Source organism: Bubalus kerabau, chromosome 21 (assembly GCF_029407905.1).
Source record: "Bubalus kerabau isolate K-KA32 ecotype Philippines breed swamp buffalo chromosome 21, PCC_UOA_SB_1v2, whole genome shotgun sequence".
Taxonomy (NCBI): Eukaryota; Metazoa; Chordata; class Mammalia; order Artiodactyla; family Bovidae; genus Bubalus; species Bubalus kerabau.
In genome coordinates, this window is record NC_073644.1 from 29,157,787 (window position 1) to 29,174,642 (window position 16,856).

Consider the following 16,856-nt stretch of genomic DNA (forward strand, 5'->3'; position numbering starts at 1 on the left):
TTTATGGTACTGAGAGTGATGCCATAGGAGGTAAGTCCAGCTCAGAAGTTAAGCCTCAGAACCTTTGCAATGAGAGACAATTAATTTGTGAGCGAGTAAGGAGTGTGGACAGTGCTTAACTAGGATAACAAGGCATTTTATCATCTAGGCAACCTCCCATTGTGGGATGAGTGTTACTATGTAAGAATTTAACCTAATGTTGTATTGAATTTCCCACAGGAACTGGTTATTTTGCTTAACTCAACTTTAGTTATATGTTTTTGGATGAATTAATTCTTTAGTTTTATAATTACTACGACATGGCCTTCTAAGTACCTGTGGTGGTCTGTTCTTTCTATGACAGCTGTTAGGAGATAAAATGGAATTTAAATTGATATTGTATAATCAAAAGAATAAATTGCATTCTAGACACAATGTATGGCCATTTGGTCCATTTCTGACTCCCCTTTTTAAATTAAACAATTATTATGAAGACAGTTATCTAAATATAGCCATCAATATGGCTAAAATTCTAATTAGAAAATAAAATAGTATCTCAGTTGACTGCACCTGGGGAGTTTGGAATCCTAAGAATTCAGTTATATAAGATCCAGAAAATTGTATTTAAAATACATGCACTTGAAACTTTCAAGCAAAACAAAAGAGTTCTCAGGACCCTTTCAAGAAAATAATAATAATAACCATTACACTCATGAACAACAATACAGCAATGGTGAGGAAACCGAATTTATCTATGTTATTATATCAGATATATTATAAAATGCTATAGTACACCATGAAATTAGCCATCTCTTGTGGCATTAAGATTATGCTCACATTCAAAAGTAGTAACAAATGGTAAAACCCACACTGTGATGCTCAACAGTCTCCAAATGAAAGGCAAAGCATAAGCAAGTTTGAACCATATTTTATTTTTGCTTTTTTTTTCAATGTTTCTCTCTTCACAGCTAGTTGCCTTTGCAACAACTCCGGATGGATATACTCCAGAATATCCATTGACCTTGGTCATCAGAATTGAGGATGAAAATGATAATGCCCCAATTTTTACAGAAACAAGTTACAGTTTTGAAGTTTTTGAAAACAGCAGAGTTGGTGAGTACCCACCCTGGCAATGTACGGCAACTTAGTGTTTCAGTTCATTAGTTGACTTTCATTCTGGCCACTGGGGGGTAGCATAGCCTGCTGCCAAGAGCAAGGGACTTGCCAGATGGGTGGCTCTGGCAGGCATTTTACTCTGCCTTTTGCTAGCTGTGTGCTGTCACCTTGGGCAAGTTTCCTAATCTTGACAAGCTTTGGTTTCTTCATCTGTAACATGAGATATTAACATACAAGGTTAAGTGAAGTGCAGTATACCTTGAATGCCAAGCACAGTGCCTCAATGTTATTTTGCCTTTCTGTGTGAGACAAAAGAAATACTTTTAAGAGGCCATGTTTTCTAAATATTCTAAGAATATTTTTTTTCTGAAAAGAAGTTATTGAGCCATAGAAGTCTTAGCCTTGAAGAGATCTGCTGATATTCTATAGTGATTAAATGATAGACTGTATTCTGGGCATCATTGGGCTTCTCAGGTGACCCTAGTGGTAAAGAACCTGCCTACGAAGGCAGGAGATGTAAGATATGTGTGTTCAATCCCTGTACCGGGAAGATCCCCTGGAGAAGGGCATGGCAACCCACTCCAGTATTCTTTTTTTTTTTTTCCACTCCAGTATTCTTGCCTAGAGAATCCCATGGACAGGGCAGCCAGCTGGGCTATAGCCCATAGGTCGCAAGAGTTGTACACAACTGATGTGACTTAGCATGCATGCACACATGCATTCTGGGCATTGTTTTAAAGGTCTTGGAGAATAAATTTTCTTAATCTCTTGAAAAATGGACCATTTCAACTAGGAGTTAGAATTAAATTTTTAGTCTTCCTCTAGAAAGATCGAAGTAAGCTAAGAATTTTCAGAGCAAAACTGACCCATATGATCAATTTAAGTGCAGGCTTATAAACAGAAAAAGCTTAAAGAATAATTGGAATTCTTTAGTTAAGAAATACTAAGGCCATGGGGGGATATTATCAACATTTATAAAATTATACAGTAAACGTAGTAAATATGGATATGGTCACCAAATTTCAAAATGTTGGAAGATTGGGATATTTAAAAGGAAGTGATACTTTGTATGGAATCCTGAAAATGTACAAATGCTATTCCTATTATTAATTTTGTCGTGCAAAACTTTTTTGTGGTAGAGAGGAGTCAAAGGGAAAGTTGAAACTGTAAAGGTTTTGGAAATTAAAGAGGATTTTTGTGTATGTAGGTACTACCGTGGGACAGGTTTGTGCAACAGACCAAGATGAGCCTGGCACACTGCACACGCGTCTAAAGTACTCCATCATTAAGCAGTTTCCAGTATCACCCACCCTCTTTTCTATGCATCCAACTACAGGCGTGATCACCACATTGTCATCTCAGCTAGACAGAGAGGTAACAAATATTAACAAATAAAACCTGATTTGTTATTGTTCAGTCCCTTAGTCATGTTTGACTCTGCGATCCCATGGAGTGCAGCATGCCAACGCCAGGCTTCCCTGTCCTTCACCACCTCCTGGAGCTTGCTCAAACTCATGTCCATTGAGTCCGTGATGCCATCCAACTGTCTCATCCTCTGTCGTCCCCTTCTCGTCCTGCCCTCAATCTTTCTCAGCATCAGGGTCTTTTCTAATGAGTCGGCTCTTTTGGTAGTACCTATGTTTCTCTGTATATCACCTGCAGATAAGCTTTTGAAAAGCATATTGTGAATCTAACAAAAATTATTTTAGGTAGGTTGATGGAGGTCCTTAACCTTGCAGCATGCTGATTTTGAACTGCTAATTCATTCTCTCCTGAATTATATGATTTATAAAATCAAATTTCCTAATATAAACATATTTGTAGTTGGAAAAAAATAAGAAATGTTGTAATTGTACAGTAAAACTTGGAATTTGTGGAATTTTCTTATCTGCAGATAACAAAGCTTCTCTTTCTATCTGTGTAACTTCATTAGCAATCTCATCTACATTTTCCCCTTACATGGATTAAATGAAAGTTTATCTCTTGCTGATCTCTGATTCAACATTTTCAGTTGACTGACAGGAATCCTTATTTGAACATTTCACAGCTACCTAAGATGCAGGATATCTAGAATTCTTCTTTCCTTCTGAACATGCTCTCTTTCCCATGCTTTTAGTTAAAATGACATTAGAATATTCTTTTCCTTTAGTGATTTTTCTATTTTCACCTTGGCTTTGTGTTCTCAAAATTGTATTTGATGTCTCCTCTTCCAAGTCAAATTACGTTCCAAAGCATGTTGATATTAACTCCACAATGATCTTATACTCACGTCTATCCATTGTCCCTGCAGCTATCCTAGTTTAGTAATTACTCATTTTGTTATTCAACTGTTACTCAACTGTTAGCATTTATTTATCTGAATTCTTATAGTACTTATCTGGCCTACTTCCTACATTTATAATCCTTAATTTTAAAATATAGTAATATATGTTTGTCAGGTTTCTCTTTGATTCCTAAAACTCTGTATTAATTCATTTCCTCTCCCATGGATTAGGGAAGTGGTTTGCAAGTTTTCTGGTCTCAGGAGCTCTTTACAGTCTTAAGTTTTATTGACAATTCCAGGCTTTTGTTTATGTGGGTTATATTTATCACTGTTTAATCCAAAAATGTTTAAAACTGATAGAAGTTAAAAAATATATATTTACTTACCCATTTAAGATATTACATGTTAATATAAATAATATTTTTATAAAAACAACTACATTTCCAAAACAAACAATTGAATGAGGAGTAGCATTATTATACATTTTCCAAATCTGTTTAATACCTGACTTAATGTAAGAGTGATTAGTTTTCATATCTCCTGCATTCAGTCTGCTATATAGTTTTAGTCGAGGTATATAAAGAAAATCCAAGATGACCTGAAGTAAGACTAGAGAGGAGTGTTTTAATAGTAATTCCAGATCACTGTGGATAGTCTTCTTTGATATACTACATCAAAGCTTGACAGGTGGTAGGTTCGTAAATGGTTTTTGCGGTGTGCACTCTTAAGAAGCCTTGTCTGTGAACTTTCATACTTTGTCACATCAAGATCCATTGTCTTGTACTAAAAGTGACTAGTTTATTTACCATGTGTGGTTTTGTAACATCATGCACTGGTCATGTGGGAAGTACTGGCTCACCGAGTTATGCAGATCCTCCAAATATTGACACATTTAATTAAACAATATTAAAACAATCTCCTACTCATCTCCATTAATACCACAATAGTTCATAAAAGTTTTCTAGAATCCTTATTTTTGCTTGAAAGCTCCAGTCGATCATTTGCATCAGATAGCCTTTTCTTTAAGAGACAGATTTGCCTTATGTATGTCAAAATGTCTTCCAGATCCCAAATTGAATAACCTTAGGTGTCTTTTATGTAAAAACAGCTTAGCTTCTAAATCAAACAATCCTGAAAGTACTTTTCCTTGGAAGAACATCATATAATATTATGCAGAAGGGCTGTTATACATACCTCCCATTTCTTCATGTGGACTGAAGGCTGAGATTTAATAACAGTGGTTAAAATTAATCATTTTTACTGCATTTACAAGGACATTCCTAAGTAAAATTTTGATTTTTAAATTCAGTTTTATTATTTTAATTCTATTATTTTAATTTCTATTTTTTAATTCAATTTTATTGTTTATAATTGATATATTCTTACAATGAGTCTGTGCCAGTGAAGGGGCTTCCTGGGTGATGCAGGGGTGAAGAATCCATCTGTAATGCAGAGTGGGTTCAATCCCTGGGTCAGGAAGATTGCCTGGAGTAGGAACTGGCAACCCACTCCAGAGTTCTTGCCTGGAGAATCCCATGGACAGAGGAGCCTGGTGGGCTATGGTCCCTAGGGTGACAAAGAGTCAGACACTGAATCGACTGGGCAAGCATGCATGCACGCACATGCCAGTGAAGAATGGGGTATCATTTGCTAAAGGAATGGATTGCTGTCACAGGTCTACAGATTATAGAGATTCTTCATGGAATTTGGATGCTCAGGAAGAGCAGGTTATAAACCAAATTTTCTTTTATTGTCGAGTCTTAAATAGATTATTCTGATAAAACACTTGAGAACATTTGACTAATGAAGGAGTCTTGGAGTTCTTTTACCCAAGAAAGCTCTGGACTCACTTTCTGATCCCAGGTTTCTGATTTTTTTTTCTGTTGGCCTTCCACGCTTTAATCTCTTTAAGCATTAGAACTTTTCTTCCATCTGAAGATAATTATAGGTTGATATTTAAGTCCCAACCTTCATTTCTGTCTTTGTGTTATCTGCCAGTTGATCATTCCCAATAAATCATAGTTTGCTACAAACAGAATCCATATTTCCTCCTAGAAGTATACTAGTCTGAGCTTTTAAAAATTTTGAATAAAAGAAGACCATTAATTGTTTCAGCTCTACGTATGTGATTGATTATGAGAGAGGAGTAAATCAGGAAAAATCAGAAGTGTAACAACCATAGCCATTGAGAGAAATATTATTAATAGTTTTATTTTAGGTAATATTGAGTCCAGTGCATGAGGACTAGAAAGTTTAAGAAGTCTAAAGGAAGGAAAGGGCTTCCCTTATAGCTCAGTTGGTAAAGAATCTGCCTGCGATGCAGGAGATCCCGGTTCAATTTGGTTTTTTAAAAGAATGGCAACTATTCTAGGTGGAAGGTTAGGAAGTATTTTATATATTTTTTGTCTTATAAAAGGTCAATTACTTAGCAAAGGTGTTATTATCATCATTTTATAGAAGAGGAAAACTAAGGAAAAAGACTTTCCCAACTGCCAAAGATTACATTTGCTGTTTTTGAACTTGGGAATAGAACCCAAGCTTCCTAATGTTCAGTCTAGGTGGCATTATTATTAGAGATGCTGTTAATCCTTCAATATCTCAATACTTGTGACAGATGAGACCATTATCTGTGTATCTTAAGAAAGACACACTTTCTTAAACTAGTGATGAGTCTGCAATCTCTAAAGAATGGAAAATCCTTAAAAAAAAGACACTATTTTCCATGAAGAGAAAAAAGAAAATTTTACAAAGCTCCAGAACTTTCTTCCTATGCTAATTTAATGATCTTTTAATAAATGTCAAGTAAATATTTAAAATCCACCACTTTTACAAGAGGATATGTTATTGCTTTATTATAAGACTGGTATAGAGTCACTGTTAATGTATTTTTGAATGTAAGAATGTACTTTGAATAGGAGATAAAGATTTTGATTAATTACTAGGCAATTTTAAGTGGCTATGACAATATTTTTTCTTTCTGTTAAGTAATGCAAAAACCAAGTTGATTCTATGAGTAGCACTTTTAAATTTGAGAAACTATTATATTTTCATAAATTAATTGAAAATTAGTATGTGGAAATTATTCCTCTGCCAGTACATGAAAACTATAAAGTCTAATAGTGTACTTCTTAAATTTTCAATGCAAGGAAAATTATAGAATAAGTTATGATTTCATTTATAATGTTGCTTCCACTCAGTAATTAAATTCTTACTTTCTTTTCAGCTAATTGATAAATACCAGCTGAAAATTAAAGTTCAAGACATGGATGGTCAGTATTTTGGTTTGCACACAACTGCAACTTGCATCATTAATATTGAAGATGTGAATGACAACTTGCCAACATTCACCCGTTCTTCTGTAAGTGTGTGATTTTAATATAAGAAAATGTAAAAGGCAGAGTTAATTGCTAAATATGCACATCTCCTTCATGCCCCATGATTTCAAATGAAGTATTCCCAGCCATATGTAAGTAGTTTGGACTTAGGGTTTAAAATCATGTAAATATAGTTTTGGGCTTCCCTGATAGCTCAGGTGGTAAAGAATCCTCCTGCAATGCAGGAGACCCCAGTTTGATTCCTGGGTCGGGAGGATCCCCTGGAGAAGGGATGGGCTACCCACTCCAGTATTCTTGGGCTTTCCTTGTGGCTCAGCTGGTAAAGAATACACCTGTAATGCAGGAGGCCTGGATTCGATCCGTGGGTTGGAAAGATCCCCTGGAGAAGGGAAAGGCTACCCACTCCATTCCAGGCCAGGACGGTATATATAGTCCATGGGGTCGCAAAGAGTCCAACACGACTGAGCAACTTTCACTTACACTTTTCAAACATAATTTTTGGAAATTAGAAGAGCCAGGCTTACTTTACATGATGTTCTGCTTTTGTGAGAGTTACTAATTAAACTTCTTTTGTCATTTTTTGTTATTTTAGTATGTGGCATCAGTGGAGGAGAATAGAATTGATGTGGAAATCTTACGTGTTGCCGTTCAGGATAAGGATTTAATTAATACTGCTAATTGGAGGGCTAATTATACCATTTTAAAGGGTAATGAAGATGGAAATTTTAAAATTGTAACAGATTCTCAAACCAATGAAGGAGTTCTGTGTGTGGTTAAGGTAAGAATAAATCAGCAGATTAGTTATTTGCAGCTTATAATATGATAGATTAGTATATTAGAGCTTAATGAAAAGAAAGGAATTCTAGTAAATGTAGATCTAAAATAGACAGTTAAGTCTGTCTATGTAAATGCTGTGTTCTTCATGTATATAGTGGGATGATTGTACTCATTTTGGGGAACATTTTGAAAAGGTATGATAGTTTAGAATTATTATATATATGTATGTTCAATTAATAAGATATAGTACCCACTTTGTAACAAGTATCTCTGGGTTTATTTTTTTTCCTTTTTTTGTTTTAACCAGTATCTCTTAACAATTAAAAAGCTAGCACAGTTTTGGCAACAGCAAGACACTGCCAGGCTTTCCTAGTCCATTCTTTCTATCACTGTCAAGGAGCTGCTACTTCATTACTGAATTTCCCAAATAATGAGTTATTCTTGGTCAGACTCATAGGGAAGCTGTTTTATAGATCTTTACTTTTGGATACAGTGTACATTATGTTCTTTACTTCCTGGTTCGGAACAGGAGTCCTCAACCATTCAAAATGTAAATACTTCCAAAACCTTCTTCTAATAATCTCTAATTATCTCAGGAGACATCACTGCTAATTCAGGTGGCAGAGTTAACCCATAAAGTCATCTGAGCTCTGGCTTTGGACAAAACCATAGGAGCCTATGATTCTGCTGCATCTTTTACTAGAACATGATTCTGTCCTGGGTTTCTGATTTCCCTTTTCTACATTCACAAGGAGAATGGGTTAAAAATGATGATTGGTTTTTCTCACTGTGATGAAAATTAGCTGCAGTCTGTGGGTTAATTTCTGCTTCAAACAGCAAAGGGATTGTCCCTTAAATCTTGTTTCTTTCTTCATCCAACCCTGCCCTAATCCTTGGCATTATAGAAAGGAAATTTATCTCTGTGAAATCTAAGACTTGACAGCACAGGGAGCCCAGCTTGGCACTCTGTGATGACCTTGAGGGGTGTGATGGAGGGAGGGAGGGAGGGGAGGCTCAAGAGGGAGGGGATGTATGTATAGTTATGACTGATTCGAGTTGTTGTAGTGCAGAAACCAACACAACATTGTAAAGCAATTTTCCTCCAATTAAAAAATAAAGGAAAAAAAAATGCTGTCTTCTGGGAAATGGTTTCACCCATTTTCAATACAGCAATGAATCAGGCAAAATAAAATTAACACCTTCTATTAAACTTGGTACTACCCATTTTTAAAAGGGTAACTGGGGTAAAAAAGATAGAAAAGGAAAGTGTAATGCCCATGATCTTTCTATTTTCTTGTCTCTTATCTTAAAAACATCTTATAAAATTTGACCCACCTTTTCTACCTTAAACAAGGTATAGATATTTGTTTTCATCGCAGGAGGATAGGATAAACTGTGCCCAAACTGATGGAATAGTAAGTTACTGTTGATTAGGGCATGGAGTCCCAAAAGTAATATTTCAAATAATAATAGTTCATTAAATACAATCTGAAATTGCCATTAGGACCTGTAATATTGTGTTAAATTTGCAATTGAGGGATTTTTTTTTTTTTTTTTTTTGCTGGCTCTACCCAAATACTGAATCAGCACATTTGTGGGTATACATTTAGTATTTTCAGGACTCTTCCTGAGCCAGCACTTAGTACACATTCCCAAAGCTAAGTAGTTACACACTAGTTCTCATGGCCAAATACTGCCTCTTGATCTCATTTTCAACATGCTTGCTTTTGTAGCCACTGAATTATGAAGAAAAACAGCAGGTGACCCTGCAAATTGGTGTAGTTAATGAAGCTCCATATACTGGTACTTCAAGATCCACCACGAACATGGCAACAGTCACTGTTAATGTCCAAAATCAGGATGAGGGCCCTGAGTGTGACCCTCGGGTGCAAACTGTTCGAATTAAAGAAAACGTACCAGTGGGAACAAAGACCATTGGTTATAAAGCATACGACCCGGAAACAAGAAGTAGCAGTGGCATAAGGTACTTGTAATTCTATTTTAGTGAACGTCAAATTGACCATGTTTTTTTCCTTAGAAAAGAAAAAAAAGTTTCTGTGTACATTGGGCTTCCCTGGTGGCTCAGCTGGTAAAGAATCTGCCTGCAGTGGGGAAGACCTGGATTCAATCCCTGGGTTGGAAGATCCCCTGGAGAAGGGAAAGGCTACCCACTCCAGTATTCTGGCCTGGAGAATTCCACAGTCCATGGGGTCGCAAAGAGTCAGACACGCCTGAGCAACTTTCACTGTTTAAAATGTATAATTTATTTTGATACTAGGATTGTAATTTGACTTATGATCTGTTTTGCTATTTTAACTCATCATTATTCACAGGTATAGGAAATCAAGTGATCCAGAAGGGTGGGTCGATGTGGATGAAAACTCAGGAGTCATCACAATTTTGAAAAGACTCGATAGAGAAGCCAGAAGTGGTGTATATAATATTTCAATCATTGCCTCAGACAAAGGTAAGGACTTTGTGTTTAAGCCAGCTATGTAGACTCTCAATCACGTACATCCTCTGTTTTTAAATTAACAATGTACATTCAAAGTTTTTTCCTCCCCAGATGACAAGTATTGAGGGGTTGGTTATGATTTATTAACTCAAATTTGCTTTCCAGTAGCACCTTCAGTTTTGTATGTAAGTATAAAATAATTTAGTCATAGAAAATATATGACTGTACTTTATTAAAATTAAATAACCATTCATTTTTATGAAGAAAATTACTTTAGTAAAATCAGCTTCAATTTATTTATTCATATCTCTTAAAAAATACTCACTTCGGCAGGAAAATTCATTATAGAGATAATATACTTAATTTCCTCATAGACAGTCCTAAAAGGGCTTCCCTGGTGGCGCTGGTATTAGAGAACATGCCTGCCAGTGTTGGAGACATAAGAGATTCTGGTTCAGTCCTTGGGTTGGGAAGATCCCTTCGAGGAGGACATGGCAACCCACTCCAGTTTCTTGCCTGGAGAATCCCATGGACAGAAGGGCCTGGCAGGCTACAGTCCATGGTGTGCAAAGAGTCAGACATAACTGAATCAACTTAGCACACACAATCCTAAAAACGTTGTATCTTTCTACAGGAAACTAACAATACTTGGGGATTAGTATTCTGATACTATAAAATTAGAATAACAAATACTGTGAATCCACAAAATAATGTAAAATGTAGTCATTTTCTATGAGCCCTGCATGGAGAAGGAAATGGCAACCCACTCCAGTATTCTTGCGTAGATAATCCCGTGGACAGGGGAGCCTGGTGGGCTGCTGTACATGGGGTCGCACAGAGTTGGACAAGACTGAAGCGACTTAGCATGCATGCATTGGAAAAGGAAATGGCAGCCCACTCCAGTATTCTTGCCTGGAGAATCCCAGGGACAGAGGAGCCTGGTGGGCTGCTGTCTATGGGGGTCGCACAGAGTCGGACATGACTGAAGTGACTTAGCAGCAGCAGCAGCATGAGCCCTGAAAAATTGGAATGTGAGCACAATGATCAGGAATGGGATCCTCTTATTACATAAAATATAATTTTTATTGTAACATACACTTGAACTTTGTGCCTCTGTAAAATAAATGTTAATTACAGTAAACATAAATTATTATACCATAGCTTGCAACATAAGATTTTAGAAGTGATTTTGGAAGACGTTTTAGGCACTTCAGCTTTTTCTAAATTAATGAGAAATGGCTCATATCCATTGATTGATTTGGTAAAGTTGAAACCATTGTTAATTTGACTTCATCCAATTAAACACTATCCTTAAAGACCTCAGCTTCCTTTGTCCCTTTGTCAAGATATGCTTTTAGGTCAAAGTCAGGTGAAAAGAAGAGAAGTAATATGAATATCAAGTCCATTATTTTTACATTTTATATTGCAGTTGGCAAATGGTTTGTTCATTGATGAAATCAAAATTAGTCTGGAATGAGAGATTTTGGATATGATTTTATTCCACATTTTCCTCTGTTGCAGAGGAGATAAAAATAAGCGAGAGAGCAAATGTTTCATGGTGTTTAGAGAGGCTCTGTATCATTGTAGTAGAAAATAAATGTGTAATGGGGTCTTTTCCATTCATTTCTTTTGAAGCTGGTCAGGGATAAGTAACTCCACGTATTTTTTTTTTTTTTAATATGAACTGAGATTGTACTAAAGTATGTTTATTGTTTATTTGTTTTTGTTCTTTACCTTTTTAAAAGATCTATATCAACTCATTCCCTTTGGACCTTCCCCACCCCACCCGCTTCCATATGAGAAATCTGTCTTCTGTGAGCACTAATCTCTGGGCTTATGCTAAATTCCTCTCTCCGGCTTCCCTACAGCTCTTGCTTCTTCCTCTTTTAAAAATTCTCCCTCAAGTCTTCAATGTCTCAACTTTTCCACACATTCCTCTCATATCTCTGTACTTTTTAGTTGTACTGCCTTCCCCTCTTCTAAACATAGGTCTTTTTTAAGCTTTGAGTTCAGTTTCCTTTCTTGATCTAACCTCAGCTGGCAGTTTCACCCAGGTGTCTCCTCTGTGTAGTTGAGTTTTACATTTCTTTTCTTGTAAGATTCTCACTGCTGGGAGGAGGAGTGTGCTTTCAGATTTGTAAAAGCATTTAGCAGGAGAGTGTCATGCACGTAAATTGTGGACCACCTTGCAGGACTTTTTTGAAATTGGTATTTACCCATATAGAATTGGGAACCAGGACTTCTCAAGTGGCGCTAGTGGTAAAGAACCTGTCTGCCAATGCAAGAGACATAAGAGATGCGGGTTTGATCCCTGGGTCGGGAAGATCCCCTGGAGAAGGGCATGGCAATCCACTCCAGAATTCTTGCCTGGAGAATCGCATGAATGGAGGAGCTACAGTCCATAGGGTTTCAAAGAGTTGGACACGACTGAAGTGACTTACCATGCACACACACTTATAGAATTGTATTAATATTAGAAGGTGAGCATTACATGCATCAGATCAGATCAGATCAGTCGCTCAGTCGTGTCCGACTCTTTGCGACCCCATGAATCGCAGCACGCCAGGCCTCCTTGTCCATCACCAACTCCAGGAGTTCACCCAGACTCATGTCCATTGAGTCAGTGATGCCATCCAGCCATCTCATCTTCTGTCGTGCCCTTATCCTCCTGCCCCCATTCCCTCCCAGCATCAGAGTCTTTTCCAATGAGTCAACTCTTCACATGAGGTGGCCACAGTACTGGAGTTTCAGCTTTAGCATCATTCCTTCCAAAGAAATCCCAGGGCTGATCTCCTTCAGAATGGACCGGTTGGATCTCTGCAGTCCAAGGGACTCTCAAGATCTCCAGCACCACAGTTCAAAAGCATCAATTCTTCGGTGCTCAGCCTTCTTCACAGTCCAACTCTCACATCCATACATGACCACAGGAAAAACTATAGCCTTGACTAGGTGGATCTTTGTTGGCAAAGTAATGTCTCTGCTTTTGAATATGCTATCTAGGTTGGTCATAACTTTCCTTCCAAGGAGTAAGTGTCTTTTAATTTCATGGCTGCAATCACCATCTGTAGTGATTTTGGAGCCCAGAAAAATAAAGTCTGACACTGTTTCCACTGTTTCCCTGGTCTATTTCCCATGAAGTGGTGGGACCGGATGCCATGATCTTCGTTTTCTGAATGTTGAGCTTTAAGCCAACTTTTTCACTCTCCACTTTCACTTTCATCAAGAGGCTTTTACATGCATATATTCCAGTAAATAAAATAATATTATTTATTACTAACACATGAAGAACAGAGCTGTGAGACACTGAGTTAAATGTCTAAAATCTTTGGTTGACATATTCTATACCAATACTGGTCACGATGTGCAAAAAAAAGGTTTATTGAACAATTCTACACATTTCATGAAAGGGGAATTCAAGCATTTATTACAGTGGTAGAACAGCAAACACTGCAGAGGTCAATTTTTAAAGCCATTACAATTAATCAGATTCAGTCAGTAAGACATGTGCTTTCACCTCTGTGTGTGGACCCAAATCGTGTCCTGCAATCCTTATTTTTAGAGAGAGCAGGAAAACACCACATAGCATGAGAACCAGAAAAATCTGAGGGGAGAGAGTATTCTGTCCTAATAGGAAAGTTTGTCAGGCAGATAAAATACATGTTTGCATATATTCCTGCTACCTTTCTGTCTTTTTTTTTCAAGTTGTCCAAAGTGAGAGATAGTTGCCTTGTTTCTTGTATCTCATTTCTTCTCTTCAAGTTCTCTTTTCTTCTTGCTGGACTGTATCCTTTACTAGTTCTTTCAGTGGTATGATGTGGGTGATAAACCCTGTCAGTTTTATTGTTCTGAAAAATACTTCAATATCATCTTCATCTTTGATTTTGTCATTTGACTTGCTTTAAAATTTTGAGTTAACTCTTTCTTTGCCTCAGTACCCTGCAAGTGATACTCCATCGTCCTTTGACATTTCTTGTTGCCAATGCTTATTTTAGTGTCTGTTGTCTTTTTGTAGGTCATACATCCAGATAACTTTTGTAGTTCCCTAGGTTATGTTCAATATATAGTTTTAATTCAGTGTTTATGCTGAGAATTTAGTTTTATTCACCCAGCAGTGCAATCAGATCAGAACATTAAAAAAAAAAAAAGCCCATGTTTTTCTTTAATTCTGGGATATTCTCAACCAGTATTTCTTTAAGTATTGCTTCCCTACCATTTTATTTATCCTTTTCTTCTAGAGTCCCTATTAGATGATTATTAGATTATTTCTACTGGAATTTCAGCTGTCAATTGCATTCTTATTTAAACAGTTAACTTTATGTTTTTGTAGATAGTAAATATGCATGTTCTGAAGCTATCTTGCATAAAGTGAGTAAATCTTCTGATTAGTGATTTTGTTGGCTTTCCTTTAAACATTAACCTTGCTCATTCTGGAATTTTAATTTGCAGGATATTAAATAGAAGGTATTGACTTGCCTCTAACTTCAGACTTTTCCTCTATTCCACTATCAGTTCAGTTCAGCTCAGTTCAGTTGCTCAGTTGTGTCCAACTCTTTGCAACCCCATGAATCGCAGCACGCCAGGCCTCCCTGTCCATCACCAACTCCTGGAGTTCACCCAAACTCATGTCCATCGAGTCGGTGATGCCATCCAGCCATCTCATCCTCTGTCGTCCCCTTCTCCTCCTGCCCCCAATCCCTCCCAGCATCAGGGTATTTTCCAATGAGTCTACTCTTCGCATGAGGTGGCCAAAGTATTGGAGTTTCAGCTTCAGCATCAGTCCTTCCAATGAGCACCCAGGACTGATCTCCTTTAGGATGGACTGGTTGGATCTCCTTGCAGTCCAAGGGACTCTCAAGAGTCTTCTCCAACACCACAGTTCAAAAGCATCAATTCTTCGGCGCTCAACTTTCTTCACAATTCAACTCTCACATCCATACATGACCACTGGAAAAACCATAGCCTTGACTAGATGGACCTTTGTTGGCAAAGTAATGTCTCTGCTTTTGAATATGCTATCTAGGTTGGTTATAAGTTTCCTTCCAAGGAGTAAGCGTCTTTTAATTTCATGGCTGTAATCACCATCTGCAGTGATTTTGGAGCCCCCAAAAATACAGTCTGACACTGTTTCCCCATCTATTTGCCATGAAGTGATGGGACCAGATGCCATGATCTTCGTTTTCTGAATGTTGAGCTTTAAGCCAGCTTTTTCACTCTCCTCTTTCACTTTCATCAAGAGGCTTTTTAGTTCCTCTCCACTTTCTGCCATAAGGGTACCCAGAGCAATTTTGCAGTTGCTTCCACCATGTCCTTTTCTGTGACCCCAGTTCAGCACCAGTTTCGTAACTTGATGGGCTATGGCTCCTGGCCCAGGATGACCCTGGAAATACAACTGGTCCTGTTGGGTTGAGGTAGTGGCTGCAGGGCTCTGCCTGGTCTCCTCGCTTTCCTTAGGAGGGCAGCTTCGTATAAGACACAGCCCTGGGTCGCAGATGGCACAAGTTTATTTCATCCTCTTTTCCACTCCTCATAACCATGGCCTCCTTATTAATAAGCAGAAAGAAAAAATAGTTTAGAGACACAAGTCCTGGATTTATGTTCACTTTTAGGCTTCACAACTGTGTTACTCATTTGTAGCCGGGACCCATGCCCACTTCATCTTCGAGTCTCCCAGGTTTTCCACTGCAGTGCTCTGTACAAAGTAATTACTCAGTAAGTTTATTGACTGTATTGATAGATGAGTTCCTTAGGCTACCTCAGAGTGATTATTCAAGTTTGCAAGTGATTTCCCACTTCTGGGGTTTTTTGTGTGTTAAACATTTCTGTGTACTAATTTTGTTCTAATCTTCCACTTGCATATCTTATGCCTTTTACCCATTTTACTTTTCCTGCCCCCAAACCTTAAGTGCTTTCCACATGCCTTCCCTTTCATTGTGTCCAGAACATAGGTTTGTGCATGTGATTTCCCACCTTGTTAAATCTCCTTGTGTTTTCACTATACCAGAAATGCCCTTTTTGGTCCTCTCTTCCTTCCTCTTTTAAAAAATCTGTCAAACCTCACCTCTACAAAAATTCCATGTCTATTGCAACTTTTTAGTGAATGGACAACAAATCTAAATAGCAGTTATTTTCTGTACAACATCTTTGAAATGGATTATGTCTTTCTTTTAACGTAACTTAGCGATGTAACCTAAGACTGTGCCTGTTCCTGTCATTTCTATGGTACAAGTGCCTAATAATGTGTAATTTTCAATGTGTAATTGCATAATAGAAACTCAAAAATCAAGAAATTATATTTTCATATCCAATTTTCTAGATGGGAGAACATGTAATGGAGTCCTGGGGATTATTCTTGAGGATGTGAATGATAATGGCCCAGTCATACGTCAGCGGACGGTGATAATCTGTAAAACTGTCATGTCATCGGCCGAGATTGTTGCTGTAGATCCTGATGAACCCATACACGGCCCACCCTTTGACTTCAGTTTGGAAGGTGTTTCTGATTCAGAGGTACTTAGAATGTGGAGACTGACAAAGGTTAATGGTATGTATTTCTAAATGTTACTCTGTCGTTTTCAGTATCAAAATGTCTAAAATATAGAAGAATAATTTGCTGTATGGTAACCACCAACGAATGAATGTGAGTTTCTCAGCATTGGTGTGGTGGGAAGAGCCTGTTTCTGGTCAGTCCTGTGCCAGGATTCCCTACGGTTTACGTGAATTCTCATTCCCATGCTACACTGCTATCCTCCCGCCCCAATCCCACCAGACCAGATCTGATAGAACCACTGCCAGGCTTGTGTGCCTCCCAGCCACACAGATTTTTCACATGGTTTCCTTGGTCAGAAGGGAATCCCCATTTGCAGGTGTGTTCCCAGGGAAGTGGACGCTGAGGCAGTCTTTCTAGGCTGAATGTTTATCAAGGTGTTTCCTT

At 37.7% G+C, this 16,856-nt stretch overlaps 1 protein-coding gene and 1 long non-coding RNA gene across 6 annotated transcripts in view; one reads left to right on the top strand and one right to left on the bottom strand.

Annotated features, from left to right (window-relative positions):
• Positions 1–16,856, bottom strand: part of LOC129635796 (uncharacterized) — a 66,173-nt gene that overhangs the window by 24,135 nt on the left and 25,182 nt on the right. The window lies entirely within an intron of this gene.
• Positions 1–16,856, top strand: part of DSC2 (desmocollin 2) — a 37,420-nt gene that overhangs the window by 12,382 nt on the left and 8,182 nt on the right. For 4 of the 5 annotated variants that reach the window (XM_055558963.1, XM_055558964.1, XM_055558965.1 and 1 more), the window contains 7 exons: positions 948–1,092; positions 2,303–2,469; positions 6,582–6,716; positions 7,286–7,471; positions 9,204–9,454; positions 9,804–9,937; positions 16,239–16,466. In XM_055558963.1, coding sequence (XP_055414938.1) covers positions 948–1,092; positions 2,303–2,469; positions 6,582–6,716; positions 7,286–7,471; positions 9,204–9,454; positions 9,804–9,937; positions 16,239–16,466 — 1,246 coding nt within the window. The remainder of the gene's footprint in view (positions 1–947; positions 1,093–2,302; positions 2,470–6,581; positions 6,717–7,285; positions 7,472–9,203; positions 9,455–9,803; positions 9,938–16,238; positions 16,467–16,856) is intronic. The other variant, XM_055558967.1, reaches the window with a different exon arrangement.